The sequence below is a fragment of the Cheilinus undulatus genome, linkage group 13, assembly GCF_018320785.1.
Source record: "Cheilinus undulatus linkage group 13, ASM1832078v1, whole genome shotgun sequence".
In the NCBI taxonomy this organism is placed as follows: domain Eukaryota; kingdom Metazoa; phylum Chordata; class Actinopteri; order Labriformes; family Labridae; genus Cheilinus; species Cheilinus undulatus.
In genome coordinates, this window is record NC_054877.1 from 44,847,631 (window position 1) to 44,867,170 (window position 19,540).

General features: G+C 38.1%; 1 protein-coding gene across 1 annotated transcript in view; it reads left to right on the forward strand.

Annotated features, from left to right (window-relative positions):
* Positions 1-19,540, forward strand: part of pappa2 (pappalysin 2) — a 146,652-nt gene that overhangs the window by 63,991 nt on the left and 63,121 nt on the right. The window contains exons 12-14 of the mRNA XM_041803688.1: positions 1,730-1,858; positions 3,426-3,511; positions 17,220-17,416. Of these exons, the coding sequence (XP_041659622.1) occupies positions 1,730-1,858; positions 3,426-3,511; positions 17,220-17,416 (412 nt within the window). The remainder of the gene's footprint in view (positions 1-1,729; positions 1,859-3,425; positions 3,512-17,219; positions 17,417-19,540) is intronic.

The window sequence follows — 19,540 nt, forward strand, 5'->3', positions numbered from 1 at the left end:
CATTAGCTTGAAAAGACAGAGAACTAATCTTTACTGTATTTATGCTTTGCTATTACGATCCTCTTCATTAGAGTGCATGAAAAAGTGTGTTTTCTCCCCAGATAACTGCATAATGACTCAGCGTCTCTGTGGTGATAGGCCAACAGCACAGGAAGGAAAGCATTAAAGCTGTGACTTGACTTATTTAATGTTTTAGATTTTCGTTATTGAAACTAATTGCTCTAAACTGGTCTGTTGGGTCCCAAGCCTTTTTCAGTGTGTTAGTGATGAAACTGTACAGTCAGCTCTGGTTTAAAAACTGGGTAAAGAAAAGGTCTACCTGATGAGGTAATGAGAACGCTCTGGGAGGAGAGAGAAAGAAGGCTGAAGGATTTGTCCACATACAGAAGAGATGAAGATACGTGCAGTGAGGTTTTCTAATTCTTCATTTCCTTCTCTGATCAATAATTAATAAAGGAAATTTGTTCAGTCTGGAGAGACTCCACAGACCTGAGCGACTTGTTCTCCTCCAGTTTTCAACAAACACACACAGGAGCAGAAGATCTGAGCTGGGAAAACGAGGAAGGGGCACTTTTTATAGACACGGCCCACCAAAACAGATCAATAGATCTGACATCGGAGCTGAGGGATCGTCACACAAGCTTCCTGCTGTGAGGCTTAAAGGTCACAGGATGTAGCAAGGTTAGAGCTCGTAACCACTGCAGGAGAAACTTCTCTGTTTTTTTGTTTTTTTTTTTGAAGAATCCATCGCATTCATGCTGAAACAATTTGGTGGCAACTTTCTGCAATCAACATTGAAGAGAAACTTTTCAAAGTCATGCAGCTTTTTAACTCAAGCTGACTTATATCGAATGCTTTTTACCACTTGAGGCAATTTTTGAACAACCATGGGGCATCGTTCACCTCCTTTGCTTACAATCCCAATTCCTAAAAAGTTGGGGCGCTGTGAAAAATTCAGACACAAACAGAATGCAAGGATTTGCAAATCTTTTAAATTCATATTTTATATTTCCCATATTTCACAATATAATGACATATCAGATTTTTAAACTGAGACAAATTATAGTTTTATGAATGAAAAATAGCTAATTTTGAATTTGATGGCAGCAACACATCTCAAAAAACAGGGATGGTGCAACAAAAAGTTTCAAAAGTGAGTGGTCCTAGCGAAGAACAGCTGGAGGAGCATTTTGCAAATAATTTGGTTAAATAGGAACAGGCCAGTAACCTGACTGGGTAGTAAATTAACATTTTAGAGAGGCTGACTCTCTCAGAGGTAAAGGTGGGCAGAGAGGGGTTCATCAATCTGCCACAAAGCGTGTCTAAAAACTGTTGAAAATTTCAGAAAAATGTTCCACAGTGTAGAATTTCTAAGACTTTGAATTTTCCACTGTTACAAATACAAAACTTCCTCTCTCCATGGCACAGTGTGAAGGATGGTATTTGGGAAGAAAAAAAAACAAAAACATCCTGTTCGACACTGGCAACCAACAAACACAGCTATTGTTGCTTATTTTGACCTGAATGAGTCATCATTGGTATTGATCAACAAGCCTGTAAAGGTCTGTTTGTACCATAAAGCAGTAAAGCCTTCATTGCAGCTCCTTGGAAGAACATTATAAACTCTAGACTTTTATTTAACTGTTTTATTTTGCCAGAAAAAAATAAATTTTAAGCCGTCATGAAAATATTTTCCCTCTGATCTTCTCTCTTCTCCTCTCCTCTCCAGCTCTGTAAAGAAGGGAGTAAAGTACCTGTACATGATCCAGGTGAAAGTAGACGGTCTCCTCAGTGATCCCTCCGCACCTCTGGTCTACACCCACGGGCAGCCGTACTGTGGAGACGGCCTCGTACAGGGGTTGGTGTCATGCCTGATGGAGCTCAGAGCAATGAAAACATTAACATTTATTCCTTAGTGATAAAAAGTTCCTTATGAACTGTTAAGTGGCAAAAATGTCCACATTCAAATGCTGATATAAAGGTAATATAAATATTTTTATTTATTAACTTCCTACTTCCCAGCCTCCTCGTAGGACATTACATTTTGGGTTCCCAGCACCATTACATGCTGAACTTAGACCTGTTAGCCTCATTCGTGGACACTTTGTCTGCCATTTTCTGGTCACGAAAGCACATTACAACTATCAGTGTACACTGAAGTTGGTCGCCATTCTGCAGCCAGTCTTGACACAAAACTACTCATTTGTCATTTGATATCACATGACAATTTAACCATTTTTATCAACAGTAACAGGCTATAACATAGCTTAACAGAAAGTATTTATACGAGGGCACTGGGACTTTTTTCTGGTGTAAAAATAAGGAATACTGCTTGACAGATTTATATCTTTTTCTACATTTAAAGACCCAGATTGTTTTTCATCAGCTTCATTAAGGTTTTTAAAATCAGTTATTTTATCATGTCAATTGATTTTACTCTTAAAAGACCAGTTTTCATGCAAAACATAGCAGATTCTATTCATGTTAAAACCCCTGCAAAAATAGCGTTTTTTTCTCCAAATACTTGATGCTAAATGAGATTTCTTTTAAATCATTGAACACAGTTATGGACATGCCATTAATGAATTGTATTTTAGTTTTTTAACAGTGTCTGATTCAAAAAAATAATTCTTCTCTTTATGTTTAGTGACAAAAACGTCTTCATGAAATTAATGTAAATATTCTACAGTAAAAGACTGAGATCGTTTAACCAGCTTGACTCATGGTTATAAAAATCAATTATTTAATCAAGTTTGATTTAACCCTTTAGATGCCAGTTTACATGCCAAAAGTGTCACATTTTATTTGTTTTAAAATGAATGAAATGACTTAATTATCAGATACTTTACAGTAATTTATTTTTTTCTATATCAGTGGACAGTTTTTGACATATCATTGATAATCTGCAAAAATTGAATTTGATGCAATTTCTTCATGTCTGATTTCCAAAAAAAACCTGTTTCTCATGTTAAGTGACAAAAATGTCCACATTCAAAGACTGACATAAATTTAAGATACAACAATACTTTTTTGATTCACCACAAGTCATCTCACCAGCTTTGGTCCTGTTCATATAAAATACAAAAACAAAAGCAAAAAAAATCAATCTGGGGGCCCAGACCCACCGTTACGTCATAGTAAAAAACAAACAAACAAAAAAAATGTAATTCTTTATTCTTAATATTAGATGAAATTTATTTTCTTTTATTGATTTACACAGTCTGGGACATAATATTGATAAACAGAATCATTGTTTTGAATGCACGTTTATTTTATTTTACAGTAGATCATTTTCATAAAAGAACACACAAGCCATGTTTAGAGACAAGAAAGCCAACGCTCCCCTCTAACATTAATGTTAATATTTTTCCAGTTTTAAAAAAGAAAAGAGGTGAATGATAATGATGATGGTTTGTTCTGCATAGGTTAGAGCGGTGTGACGACAGCAATCTGTTGGATGGGGACGGCTGCTCGAAGAAATGCAGCAAGGAGACGGGATTCAACTGTAACGGTAAGTGAGTCTCCCTCCCTCCAGTACAAAAACTAGAACAATCACCAGGCAGTTATATGTTTATAGTTGGTATTCTGTTGTATGTCTCTTTATGCTTAAGTTAGTCTAAAGAATAAATCAAAATAGAAAATAATATTTTGTGTTTACTCACATGCATTAGGATGGTAGAGCTAAGACGAAGCTACGGTCAGGTACAAGGTCGCTGTAACCTCACATTAAATAAGGTCACAGTAGCCTTAGACCTCCCAGATTGAATTAGGAGATGATGCTCAAATTCCTAGTGTAGGCTGGTGCCAAATTTACAGAAATCCCCTAATGCATTCTTAAAATTAACCTGACACACCAGACAGACTCTTATACAAATATATATAGCACTTGAATTATGTCACAACCATCTGGGCAACACCCCATATGTCACGTTAGGAGAGGCAAAACTCAGGAATTGATTGGATGAATATTCAAACTTTTGGTAGAGTTTTGTCACCAAAGTTTTAGTCTTTTCTCATGAAAAAATGACAAATATTATGTCATGCTTTCAGTCGACAAAGTTAACAGGCTTGCAGTTGTTTCAGCTAAACTACATTCATAGCTACCACCGTTTTCTCCTCAAATGTCTGAGGCAGAAACGTATCAGCTTGAAGTTTTGAACAGGGTCAGCCTGACAGCCGATGTGAAATCTGGATACTTTTATCAGCTGGTTATATTGAAATATTGTGTGCGCAAGATTTGAGGTCACAGTGAGCTTGTATACCCAAGTTTGAATCAGTTCACACTTAGGGCAGAGTGGACATTTGTGCAAAAAACAAACAAACAAACAAAAAAAAAAACATGAGGCTCAGTGTCCTTGACCTTTGACCTCTAAATTGTGATCTGTTTGTCCTTGAGGTAGACTTGGACTTTGTGCAACTTCTTGAGACATCAGGGTCACAAGCAATGTCCTTAATCTTTGATATATAACCCCCTAGTTTTCATCCAAATGAAAGACTTGCAGTTTGAAGAAAATCTCTCAAAACATCCCCAAGAAATTACATTCACAAGGAATTACCATATGGCCCAGTGACTTTCACCTTTGACGCATGACCTCCAAACTTAAATCAGGTATATTTGAGAGAAGCTTCCCTTCGATATCGACAGACAATCGAAAGTCATGACACCTCTATTGAGCATGACGGCACATAAAACCTCTGGTTCTTGTTGGGTTAACACTCACAGCTAACAACCACAGAGTTTATAACTAAGCACATGTTTAGCAGTGGGGTTCCTTTAAATACAGTGGGAACACCGTATAAAGTTTTAGTGTAATAGAGCAGTCATTTAATAGCCAGATAACTCATTTGTGCACACAGCAGTTTTAAGAATAAACCATCAGGCCAATCAAATTTAGTTTACAAGACATAAAAGCTTCTGGCTTGAACAGATTCCACAAAGCATTAAAGTAGCATCACCACAATGTAAGAGGAAACAGATGACCTGACAGGCACACAGTAAGCCTTTGGTTTGTTAAGTCAAAATCATGTTGAGGAATCTAAAACTTCTCGACATGAGATTGGCAGAGAAACAGCAGAAAAGAACTCTTCAGCAGTTTAATACACTACCCAGTCTTTAAAAATATGTCAGGCATGTCTGTTTTTTAGATAAATGTTGGCCTTCATGGGCTTCATGATTAATGCAGTTTCTTGATTTTTATCAGAGATCATTTTGTGGTTTGAATCAGAAAGAATGTTGAGACCAGACATTATTGTGGATTAACGTTCTGTTTAGGGCATTCGGATACTAAGTGACGGCACTCTGCTATGTCAGCAATACTGTGCATTAACAACACTTCTTCAGTGGTGGGCTGACATCAGGTCAGGTGATTGGGGAGAGGAGAGTTAGTACTTTTCAGCTCTAAATGAGGCTGCAATTATCATTAGAATATTTCTACATACATTTCATATGATCTTTTGCAAAAGGTTTATCTGACATGGAGGATATCGATATCACAATATCCTCAGTTTTGCAGACCTCTGAGCATCTAGTGTCATAAATCTTGTGAGGTGAGTGCTCAAGTAATTATGTGCCGTAACGGGCCTATTCTCCAAAACGGCCCTTTGATTTGAACCACTGTCACTTACTCCCATTTGAGTGCAAGCCTCGTTTCCTCCATCCTTTTTCATTATTTATTCTGCATTTTAAAAGCCAAACTGTTAAAAAGTGAAGACCTGGCTGTGAGCCAAACAATCAGCTCTACTGAGCTGGGCCAAATGAGGTGGATCTCCTAAAAGAGTAGATTTCACATATAGCATGCACTGCCTAGTGTGTACACTGGTTAACAGAAAAAGAACACATGAAAAGAATATCACCTGTAAAGTGGGATATGCACAACATTGCATTTTTGCACTAATTATAGTGATAGAGATTTACTGTGTTTTCATTGCAGCAGCCATGCTGCACCTCAGAATCAGGATCAGAATCAGCTTTATTGGCCAAGCATGCTTATGCAACAAGAAATTTGACTATGGTTTGCTTTTCTCCAAGTGAACAGGAATTAAACATAAAAAAAAAAATAATAAAAACTGGAAAAAAAAATAAAAAAATAATATTTAGATATGTACAAGCTATATATCAGAATAAATCTGTGACTTTTGTGATGTCATCAGAATAAATCTGTGACTGTTGTGATGTCATCAGAATAAATCTGTGACTGTTGTGATGAAATCAGAATAAATCTGTGACTGTTGTGATGTCATCAGAATAAATCTGTGACTGTTGTGATGTCATCAGAGTAGGCTAGAAGAATTTAAAAACGTGTTTCTACTAGCTTACTTCTCTGTTAGCCTCGTCCTCTCCAATTACACACAGGCAGACGCAGTCATCAGTGAGAGGACAGAGCACTCAGTCTGCGCTGACTTCTGATTAAAGATTAATGTATAAAAAAGGCATTTTTTTCTCCACTAATATTGTAGCTGCTTTATTTATGTTAACACGCTAATAGCCTATGCGTCTGAATGTAGCATACAGCTCTGATGTGACATGGACAGACAGCAGTGTGACGGAGAGATACAGGAGAGACACAGGAGCACGGAGGAGTGTGTTAATTGTTAGGGGAAAGACGCAGTTTGCAGATAGATTTTTTAAAATTACCAGTGAACTCCTGTAGTACTCATATTATCATTACACTGTTAGAGAGAAAAGAGGGATTTATTCATTTAGATTAGCTCTATAAACATCAGAACCCAGTGTGATACAGCAATATGGATCAAACTCTTAACTGAGTGTTTAATAGTGTTAGGAATATTTTCCTATCACTCCTCGTATCAGTTAATATATAAGGGGTGTCCAAACTGTAGCCTGTGGGCCAACTGTGGCCCTTGATTCTTTTGAATTAGCTTGTAAGGAATCCATTAAAAAAAGACCCACATAATAACATAAAACTTTACTATATTTCTTAGTTTGACTAGGAATGCACAATATTGGGGTTTATACAATATGGGGATATTTACAAAATAAATTTAGCCGATATCAATACCAATATAAAAATGTAGTTTGGACCTAACACTTCAGTCCTTGACACACAGTTTAAGGATGAACAACAAAACATACTTCAGTCTCTAGAACACACTTTAAAGTTTAAGTAGCAAGGATGAACACAGAAAAAGACTTCAGCTGTCTGTTGGTCCTGCCAAAAGTAGAAAAAAAATTGATGAATACAAACAAAAGGATTCCAGCAGCAAATAGCAGCACAAACTGAGCTCGTTTGCTCCTCTGTCTGATCTCAAAGTCTGATTTCTAAATCATACTGCTCTGATCGTCTTCAAGCCCCACACTTCTGTAAAGTTAGTCATCTTCCAGCAGGTTGCTCTTGTTTTGTGTCCAAATGTGGTTCTGAAATGAACCGTCAGCATCTCTCTTCTCTGTGATCGGCTGTTTGCTTTGGTAGACATTAATGAGATCTGTAATTTAGGCTGTTTTGGTTTTGTACGTAAAGTACATTCACTTACTAAGCATATATTTTGGTTACATGTCGGTATTAGAGATGTAACAAACATTTTATATATTGTGCTACAGGTTTTTGTTCTGTGCTACAAGATTGTCAACCTCTGTAGCACCAGCGCTGTGGGCAAAAAAAGTTTACGTACAGCCCTGCTTTAATGAATGGTTGCTAATCAAATGTTATTGTACAACAGCTAGAAGAAGCCTCACATGCCCCCATAACATTGTGACCATTAACTTTTACTATATTGCAGTCAGATCCAGTACTTTTATCGCCATTGGCCTTCCTACGTATACGTCCCCCATCCGGGAAAAGTTCAGGCTCAGGATTTTTTTTCCACTATCAGCCATGAATCTGTGACTATTGTGATGTCATCAGAGTAACTCTGTGAATGTTGTGATGTCATCAGAGTAAATCTGTGACTGTTGTAATGTCATCAGAGTAACTCTATGTATGTTCTGATGTCATCAGAGTAAATCTGTGACTGTTGTAATGTCATCAGAGTAACTCTATGTATGTTCTGATGTCATCAGAGTAAATCTGTGACTGTTGTGATTTCATCAGAGTAACTCTATGAATGTTCTGATGTCATCAGAGTAAATCTGTGACTGTTGTAATGTCATCAGAGTAACTCTATGTATGTTGTGATGTCATCAGAGTAAATCTGTGACTGTTGTGATTTCATCAGAGTAACTCTATGAATGTTCTGATGTCATCAGAGTAAATCTGTGGCTGTTGTAATGTCATCAGAGTAACTCTATGAATGTTCTGATGTCATCAGAGTAAATCTGTGACTGTTGTGATGTCATCAGAGTAGATCTGTGACTGTTGTGATTTCATCAGAGTAACTCTATGAATGTTCTGATGTCATCAGAGTAAATCTGTGACTGTTGTGATGTCATCAGAGTAACTCTGTGACTGTTGTGATATCATCAGGGTCTGTGCTTGTTCAGTGGTCCTCAGTGTAACTCTTTGGCTGTTGTGTTGTCATCAGAGTTACTATGTGAGTTCCTTCACTTCCTGTGTGAATGCCCGGGGGGATATTCACAAACTAATCAATGTGACAGTAATCCTGTGTGAATAATACTTTGGCTACCTGAAAAAAGATTCCTGTTATTTTTTAGGTTGACTGCTTTAAGCTAAAAGGGGAATAGCCTCATATTGGTCTCTGCCTTGGGCCCCCAAATCACCCCTGAAATATGTAAAAGTAGTTGCATAAATATCCTTTATCTCTAATCTGAATAACTGCTGACTGCACTGGTAGACCCAAATGCAGAGCATCGGGGGCAGGTTTAAGTTCCTTTGCACTTCTTGGATTTTTCTTTCTAATATTGGGCTGAGAAAACACCTGTTCTTTGCTAACAGTGCTTTCGTCAAACCTGTCTCCATGTTGTGTTTTAGTGCGTCTGTTATGGCCAGACTGAGTGCTTCAGACAGGGCGAGGACGCAGACACGAAGGATTGTCGTCCTGTGGTGGGCTCACAAACCATGGGGGCGCTCCGTGTGGTTTCATTGTTTGTCTTCTGCCATGTTGTGCTGCATGTTTTTGGTACTTTTTACTGCTTATTTAACCACCTGACCCAGGGTTAACACGGGAACATTCACCCTGGTCCCAAGGGTGAAACTGTGAAGGATTCACGTTAGAAGAATAAAAATCAGCCTTTCCTTACCATAACACCACTGAAAACTGCACTATATGTTCATTTGGATACAGATTATATTTTCATTTTTTACCAGAGTGGGACCAGAGTTCAAACTTAAAAATTCAAAACAGGTGAAACCTTTTCGATGACTAAATCTTAAAAGTCCCATCAACATATTTTCTGGCAGCCACATGACTCAGTGAGCCACACAAATGGATCTGAATGCTTCTCATCTTACCGTAAATCTTTGCTTGTTGATTCAAAGGACAAATTCTGCATGTTTGCCTAAACCTCACCAAATGTGAACCTGGCCTAAACCCAAACCACAGATGATCTTTTATATTTCTAAGCTTTTTATTGGGAAAATGAGACAACTTAGCCAACAAAGGACAAGGCTTGATTGTGGCCTTGAGTCTGGGATTGTCACCAGAAATTAAAGCTTTGATTCATGACTAGTATAATCCAGACTATATCCATACCTGTTTTGATATAAGGGCAGCAAAAACACAAATCCCAAGCAAAAGGACGGTAATATCTTGGTTTTAATAATTGAAAATTGCAAAAGAAACTCCTGCTCACTTTCTAGATTCTCAGATTAATTTCGAATGGGACAGTACTGAAGTGTTGCAAATGTAATTGAGCAAAGTAGTCAGTGTCTACTCAAATGTCACTTCCCCTGCTCTATATTTGTAAAAAAATATATATTTTTGATAAACCAAACCGACTTGAAATGTGGGATCCATGAGGTCATCTTATACCTTTCATAGGCAAAGGCTTTCATTGCTGGTCATGCTCATATTTGAGGAACTGGCTGACTGCTCTGTCTATCTAAGTCTGTCTTTGTATATTTGATTTATGGATACGGCCATCTTGTGTTGACTGCCATAACTGCCGGGGAACCTCAGCGTCTGCTGTTGTCTGCTAACTGTGACAGCAGCAGATAGTTACGTAAAAAACAGAATGCTCAGAGTCGTCTCTCGACATTTTGGTGCCCACGGCTGAAATCAGCTGTTGCAAACTCCAAGCAGGGATTTGTGTGTTTTGCACCGAGGAGAGGCTTCTTTCTAGCCACCCTGCCATAAAGCTCAGATCGATGGAGGACTGCACTGATGGTTTTCCCTCTGAAACTTTGTCCCATCTCCACACAGGATCTCTGGAGCTCAGTCAGAGTGACCATTGGATTCTCGGTCACCTCTCTTACTAAGGCCCTTCTCCCCCGACAGCTCAGTTTGGATGGGCGACAAACTCTTGGAAGAGACCTGGTTGTACCAAACTTCTTCCATTTGAGAACTGTGGAAGCTGCTGTGCTCTTGAATTGTCTGTGCTGCTTCACTAATCAGAATTAGCAATTAGCTTTGCCATAAGCATTATAAGCTTAAAACAATTTTCATAACATACAACCCAATGTCAACACTATGAATTAGCACTGTGCATTAGTGGTTAGCATCCCGTGTTAGCTGTTTACATTTATGCTAAGTGTTCATGTCACAACAGGGATTAGCATGGCATGCTAGCTACTGGCAGTGTGTGCTCACTACTAGCATTTACGATCTCTGAAGCAGTGGTTCTCAACCTTTTCAGCAGCAACATCTGAAATAAAGGTGCCAGAGAAGGTTGTGAACAGGCATGCACAATTTGGAATATTCATGCAATGGCCTTTTTAAAAATGTAAACCCCCTTTGTTTAAAAAAAAAAAAAAAAATTACAATTATTTTGAAAATTATTTAAAATTATTAATATTTCTACAGTGGGTTAATAATGGCAAAAAATGGTGAAAGAGGTGTTAAAATTGCATTTTATAATTACCAGAAATGGTTTAGAAGTGGCAAAAATGAGATAAAAATGGCAAAAATTGGTTAAAGTGGCAAAAATGGGCATAAATAGTGGTAAAATGGAGTTAAAATGTGTCTGAAATTGCTTTAAATTGGCAAAAATTGGGTAATTGAGAAAGAAAAAATAGGCAGATACTAGCAGAAATTGATTAAACTTGCAACAATGGGCATATCAAATGGTGAAATGTAGTTAAAATGGGAAAATAATTGGTGTACAAAGTGGTTGAAAGGGGTTAATAGTAGCGATAATGGGTCAACAGAGGCAACATTTAGCTTAAGTGGCAAGAATTGGTTTAGAAGTGGAAAAAACAGGCAGAAAAAAGTGGTGCAAAGAGTTAAAAACTGACAAAAATAGGTGTTAAATGGTAAAATTGTATAAAAATTGGTAGGAAAAAAGGGGTAAAAATGTTGACAAAATTGGTGTAAAGTGGCAACAGTGTAATTTTAAAAATATTCTTAGTTTTTTAAGGACAACTGGAGACCCCCTCTTAGTGTCTCGTGACCCTCAAGGGGGTCCCTACTCCAAGGTTGAGAACCACTTCTCTAAAGCATTAAAACATTACATAAAGAACATCTCAATACACAGGCAACCCTAAACGAACACAGTTAAACTTTGTTTCATTTTTATACCAATAGTTTTGAACTTAACGGTTAATATTGTAGTCTACAGTGTGCTCACAGGTCGTAACAGGAAATGAAGTTGTGAAGATAATCACCTGACGATAATGACCTTCTGCTTGGCTGTACGCAGTGTCTAGTGCTCTCTAGTGGACAAAGTGTACATATACAAATATATTTTCTATTTTTGTATATGATTTAGTAGCCCTATTTTTAAAATGGGTTACACAAATAAATATTAACACATATTTAAAAGCTGCTTTGCCAAACTCGTAAGCAGTTTATTTGTGATGGTCAAGCTCCAGAATGCCATGATCGCTGTTCGCTGTTCATCTTCCTGAAGTTTCTGTCACTCTCCAAGCAGTGAAACGCTTGGTTTTGAGGGGCGAGTTCAAAGTGAGGGTTGAGCCTGAGGGTAAGATTGAGGGTTAAGTGGAGAATTGGGATTCAGCCATACAGTGCCTATAAAAAGTATTAACCGCCTTAGATATTTTACCCTTTTATTGATTTTATAAATCAATCATGGTCAATATAATTCGGTTTTTTAACAAAAAAGTGACAAAAAAAATCCTCTTTGATGTCAAAGTGAAACCAATTTCTACAAAGTAACACCAATAAGATGAAAGTAAGGAGAAAGCCTATATTAAATCCCAGCTGTGTGGGGAATTCTATGGTCAAGTTGGAGCAAGTTATTTAAAGCTGTGTGAAGCATGATGGGGGTGGCAGCATCATACTGTGGGGATGCTTCTCAGCAGCTGGCCCTGGAAGGCTTGTAGAGGTCGAGGGTTAAATGAATGTGGCAAAATCCTGGAGTGCAATCTTATTCAGTATGCAAGACAACTATGACTTGGGAGAATATTTTCCAGCAGGACAATGACTTGTAGCGTACAGGGGAAGCTACACAGAAAAGGTTTAAAGACAACAAGGTGAATAAGTGGAGTGGCCGAGTCTAAGCCCAGACCTTAATCTAAGTAAGAATTTGTGGCTGGGCTTGAAAAAGGCTGTTGATGTCTGATCCCTGTACAACCTGACTGAGCTTTGGCTGCAAAGAAGAATGGAGTAAAATTTCAGTGTCCAGATGTTTGAGCCTGATTGAGACCTATCCACACAGACTCAGTGCTGTGATTACAGCCAAAGGTGCATCTACTAAAGACTGACTTGCAGGGGCGAATATTTATGCAGTCACTTATTTTACGTTATGTAATTTTATTTTATTGGCATTTTAACTTTGACATTAAAGAGTTTTTGGCAAAAAAGCCAAATTATATAGGACATGATTGATTTATAAAATCAATCAAAGGGGGGAAATATTTTGTTTTGGCACTGTACCGTTCATACAGTGTATGAATGCAGTAAAATGTGGTCACATGGTTCCCAAATGCTCAAAATCTATTACCAATGCAGGATGTAAACAGGGTCATTGTTGTTACCTATTCTTAAATTACCAACAGGCTGTGATGAAGGTTTGTGAAATGCTTCCTAAGGTCATGCGTTGTTTCCACTGTAGCAGCTGGATGGTAGTCACTCGTGTGTGGTGTTAGTGTTTGTGTAACGAGAACATGTCAGGATAAAATTTCCATCTTCCAGTGAATTTATTTGTCAAGGGGAAAGCAACAGAGAGCGAGCTGGTTCTCCTCCACCACCAGGACTCTCCATGCCGTGACTGAAACCATTACTTCCCTTCTTTTACAATTAAAGACATCACGACTAGGAAGGAAAACAACTTGGCAAAAACAGGTTTCTACAAATTACAACACTTAAAACCAATTATTCAGTTTAACTTCTTAGTCAGAGACCGAGTATTTGTTTCGGTTGCTTGACCCATTTAACTCCAGCTATGCTGAATAGTTGAGCTGCTGCTCTGTTTGTGTGTTTTTTTTACTGTTAACCATAGCTCTGCAGTGACCACACTAACTGCTTTTATAGTCCTCACATTACAGAGCAGGCACGGACACGCTGTTAAAGAAGTGCTGCTTTCATGTTGTTTTTATGGATTTCTCTGATTTTTAATTTAATTTTTTAACTGCCTGATTAAATGAAGGTTAAGTTGCACAATATGATTACAGCATGCAGACGGTAAATACAGAACAGATGGTCTTAATATCCAAGTCAGGATTTGTCAAGTAGGCTTGGAAGTGCAAAGACTGGATCATTTTCACAGTTGTAGTCAAATAAAGAGCAGGGTGTTTGGTGAGTTCACTCACTGTAGTGTTGCCAAATGAACTCAGGATGACAGTATCTCATTGAATTGTCTCGGACTAATTAGTCTTTTATCAGAAACATGTTTCCGTCGACTAATTGAAGCCAATGGTGCAGCTCTGACTCCCTGACAGGGCTCTGTCTGTCTACCCTCTGCAGCTGTCCACATGTTAATGAAGCCAAACCTCTCAGTGTCTGATGTTTGCCGCCTTCATAGGAATATCTGCTGCATTACAAGCTGTTGTTCCACTGATGCTTCCCGCTCTTCTGTAATTAGCTGCTGCAACACATTAAGCCAGCATTCATTTCTCATAGCTCAGAGGTAAAGGTGATCATATTAATGACATCCGTGTCAAATCAAAGATTTCCTTTTTATTTCAGCTCCAAGGAGCAAAACCCTCATTCAATTTTCCCTGACTTCAGAATTTTCAGGAGAAAACTTTATCCACTCATGAGAAAAGAACATGAGAAAAGATGAACAGGTAACAGGTGCCATGATTGGGAATAGGGGAGAACTCATAAATGGCTCAGTTGTTCACAATCAACAATGGTATGAAGTTATCCACTTTGTAGGAGACTGTGTCGGCAAATACTGTACTCCAACAGTTGATGAACTCATTTCTCAACATGCAACTGCAAGGAATTAAGAGATTTCACAATCTACAGTCCATAATATCACAAGAGGCTCCAGAATATCTGGAGAAATCTCTGCACGTCAGGGGCTGGGCAGAAAACCAACATTAAATGCAGATGGCAGGAGAAATTTATTCATGGCTGGGCAATGGTAGTTTATTAATTAGGGCTGGGTGTTTTCCACTGCTTCATGGCAACAGAGGCCACGATATCATGGGAACCTCCATACACGTGGATTTGGGATAATAAACATGATGCAATAAAGATGCCCTGTAGTGAATTCACCACTAATTCATTCACTAATGTTGTTCTACACTGTAGAGCACAGGTGTGAAACTCAAGATGATCACATATTCCTGTTATAACTGGCCCATCGATACATGGTCTGCAGATTTCCTCAAGTTTAAAAATGTAAACTTATCCTTGATGATTTAAGATATCCTTGTTAAGTCATAAAATCTGAAAAATAAGGACTAAAAATATTCAGATAAGAAGTCAAGAATGTGGGAAAATGAATTAATTTGTGTTTTAGCTTCACATTTTCAATTTAGCATCTCACAATTAGGACTCAAACTTAGGATTTTGACTTTTAATTTCATACTTTGAGAATTTCAACTCATAATTTTGAGATTTAAGATTCATAATTCTAATTTTTAAGTTATATTTCGACCTTTATAACCAATTATTTTGTATGTTATCTCATATTTTCAACTCCAAACTTTGACTTCATAATCCCATAGTTTGACCTTTTAGACTCACAATTTAAAATTTTTAATCATATTTTGACTTTTAATTTTATGGTTAAAAAAAAAAAAATCATATTTTGACCTTTTAAACTGATGATTTTCCAATCCAATCCAAATTTATTTATAAAGCATATTTAAAAACAACAAAATGCTGACCAAAGTGCTGAACAGTAAAAATTAAAAACAATAAAACAAACAATAAATCACAGATGCAGAACAAAAGTAAAAACTGGAGGACATAAATGGATCAATTAAAACAGGGTTAAAATGGTGACCCTGTTAGGCCCTCAGGTTAGTCCTGAATCCAGAATCCGGCCCCTGCTGGGATTGAGTTTGACACCCCTGCTGTAGAGGATAACACAGAAATATTTAGCTTTTTTTTTAAACATTGGGTCAATCCCATTTCTACCCCTTAGCCCTTATCTGAGCCCTTCACCTTGGTTTTGCGCATTCACGTCAGGTATAGGGGTGTCCCAATTATCTTTTGAATCAAGGGCTAGGGCTAAGGGCCGAGAATACAACAGTTGTGTTTTCTCATATATTCAGTCTTTAGCTACTAGGGATCTGACTTTTTGTGCTTTTGGTATGTATATATGTAAACAAGGGACATTAACTGTATAAATATATGGAGAAGACAACACTGAGATCCATAGTATGAACGAGATGGTTGAAGCTTTATTGTCACCTCTGATGACGCTGTTTATCACCAATGTGTGATGGTGGTTGGTAGTGAAGGTTTTCACTCCTTACCACTCTGTTTCAAGGGGCAGGGGTAGAAGGGGAAGGGCCAAGGGGATGGTTAAGGGGTAGAAATGGGATTGGCCCTTAGATTTGTCCTCTCTGTTGTCTCTTTTGTCTCAGTTGTTTGTCATACTTTTTTATAGAATACTCTTGTTTCACTTTACTATAAATTTCTTGAATTTGTGTAATGACTTTTTTCTTTACTTCTGCTTAAAACAGCACTGCTACTTCTGCACAGTACAGACATGTGAGGATCAGCAGCATTACTCAGACTGCCAGAAGCTGTTGTTATCATCACCGCTGGTCAGCTCATATCTTTATAAAGCTATGGAAGTTGGGGGAAGTTTTGACTGAACATTGTCATACAGTGCTGGTTAGGATGGCACAGATCCCAACTTTTTTGGAATGGGGTTGCAGATATCAAATTCATCCTATGTGCAGATTAAAACAATAAAGCTGATTGGTTTGGATACATATCTAGTCTTTGTGCTGTATTCCATTATTTATGTGTTAAAAGTATTTACAAATATTGTTTAAATTAGCATAGAGATGAACAGTTTAGATCAGCTCAAAATCACAATTCCCATTCTAGCTGTAAGTCAGATTTGGACTGATATCCAAAGCCAGGATTGGACTGGCATACTTCTACTAAGAATGTTCCAACTGTCCCAACTTTTTTGGAACTGAGGTTTGTACAATTAAGGGAGCAAATTAGCAGCATCACATTGCATGAAAATAATGTAGCCAATCTGTTGCATTCAGCCTCGGCTCAATGTTTAGTGAGCTTTTGGGAGCTGACAGAGTTCCTTATAAATGAGTATGGATACATTAGCAGACACTAAAATGACAGAAATGCTCTTCATTTTTATTTTCTGCTTCTGAGTTGACTCGGAGGACTCTTAAATAGTTCCTTGTAGTACAGATAACACTGCCTCTGCTGTCAGCTGGTGACTTATAGATACTCGGGGTCTTTTGATGGGATTTTTGGGATTAAACAATCCGTCCAGGTTACATATGATGTTCTCTAACTGCCTTTTAGTGTCATAAAATTATTGAGATCTGCATAATTAATTGAAGTCAAAGTTCATTTCATGTGATTATTAACAGCCCACTGACAGCACAGAGAGTAAGATATGGTTGTCTTTGACATCACTAACATTTAAAAAGGCCAAAGAAAATAGAAAATACATTTGCCTGGATTTGGTTCACTGACAAATAGATTTGGATTGGAGTAGAACTCGGGTAATGACTGTACGTGCTGCCAGATGAAGAAACCAGCTTTAATATTCTTTCATAAATTCTCTTTGCTCTCCATCCCCAAAGGTGAACCCAGTCAGTGTTATGTTTTTGACGGCGATGGCATGTGCGAGGAGTTTGAGCGGGGCTCCAGCGTGCGTGACTGTGGTTACTTCACACCTCTCGGCTACACAGACCAGTGGGCTTCCACAGCCACCGCTTCTCACCAGGACCCCGACCGCTGTCCCGCCCATGCTGCCACCGGGGAGCCGTCACTCACCAAGGTATTTAATATCGATCCCATTAAGTTTAATGTGTTCAGACCTGAGCTGCTTCTATTCTCACACGCACTTTCCCACATCAGCAGATGATGTGATTCCAGTTTTACTGTCCTTACACTTTACAATCTATTTATGATTTATGCACTGTATTTCCTTAAAGACCCTGTAAAGTGAAATCTGAAATTTTTGTCTTAACACGCTAGATATATTGGAATATGGTTGCTGTAGACGTGAAAACACTGAGATCTACAAGTGGCTAATTTTGGATTTAGACCATTGGACAGCTTTTTACCTCTTTCCTGGCTTGGTTTGATTTGGGCGGGGCTAATATGTGGGCTCGTGATGTCACATTTTTTTGATTTTAGAGGACTGTATTTGTCCTGAGTGGGCATGGCTTCAGCTCATTCAACAGACACGCCGACACCTTCCTGGATCAGATTTTACTGCCTCATTTTTCATGATTTTGAAGCCTAATTTTTTTAAACTTGGAGATGTTTTATTAACTGAATTTTGAACTAGGGGTTGATAACCAGGTGACCTTTCATACAACAAACCTAAATACATTTTTATTTTCACTTTACAGGGTCTTTAAGTTGGCACATGGGTCCAAGTGACCACATCCAAAGGCATGCATTATCCTGTTCAGTCTTTACTCATAGCTTCCTCATCCTGCAACCTCTTTCCTTTTTTTACAACCCCTTGGGCCGCTGTGTAAAATGTAATTTTTATCCATTTTTAGACAGTTTTGGCATATTGATGAACCTTTCCCCACCTTTACTTCTAAGACATTGCCTCTCTAAATTGTTCCTTTTTTACCCAGACATGTTTCTGACCTGTTGCCAATTAACCTAATTAGTAGCTCCTCCAGCTGTTTTCTATGAGTATCACTGACTTTTCCAGCCTCTTGTTCTCCCATCCCTGCTTTCTTAGATGTTTTGCTACCATCAAATACAAAATGAGGTAATATTTTTCATGAATGGTAAAATGTCCCAGTTTCAACATCTGATATGATGTTTATGTTCTATTGTGAATAAAATATGGGTTTATGAGATTTGAAAACCATTGCATTCTCCTTTTATTGACTTTTTACACAGCACCCCAACTTTTTTGGAATTGGGGTTGTAAATGAAAAAAAAAAAAGAAAATACTGGAAATTACTACATATATTATTGGGAGCATGTTGTCTGAAAGATAATACTCGACCTCTAGAATTCACTCCTTTTTGCACCTCCCATAAATAGTAAAATGGGGATCACCTGAGTGCAGTGAATGTCTCTCAAGTGATTGAAGCAGAAAGACACCTGTGCCTGGAAGATCAAGTCACTGGTTGTTCTGTATTCCTGGCTACCATTACACCATGAAGACAAAAGAACACTCCAAGCAACTGAGAGAAAATACTTTTGAGAAGTACGAGTCAGTGGATGGATACAGAAACAATTCCAAGGCACCGAACATCCCCCGAAGTTCAGTTAAATCCATCATCAAGAAATGGAGGAATATGGCACCTGTGTAGATCTGCCTAGATCAGACCGTCCCCACAAACTGAGTGGGCGTGCAAGAAGGAGACTAGTGAGAGAGGCTACCAAGACACCTGTGACTACTCTGAATGAGTTCCAAGCTTCAGCAGCTGAGATGGGAGAGACGCTGCAGACAACAACAGTTGGCTGTGTTCTTCACCAGTCAAAGTTTTCTGGGAGAGTGGCAAAGAGAAAGCCACTATTAAAGAAAACTAAAATTACATTTTGACTAGAGTTCTCGATGATCATGGAAGAAAGTTATTTGGTCTGATGAGACCAAAAGGGTGCTTTTTTGCCATCAGACAAGATGCTGTATTTAGTAGAAACCAAACACTGCATATCTCCACTGTAGAGCACGGTGGTGGCAGCATCATGCTGTGGGGATGCTTCTGACTTGTAAAGGTAGAAAGTTAAATGAATGTTTAAAGATGTAGGGAAATCCTGGAGGACAATCTTACTCAGTCTGCAAGAGGTCTACGGCTTAGGACAAGATTTATTTTCCATCAAGACAATGAGCTGAAGCATACAGCGAAAGCTACACAGAATATTTTGGTTGTTGATAAACTTTCTTTAGGTATTAAGTATTGGGCTAGCATCATTTCACATTTCA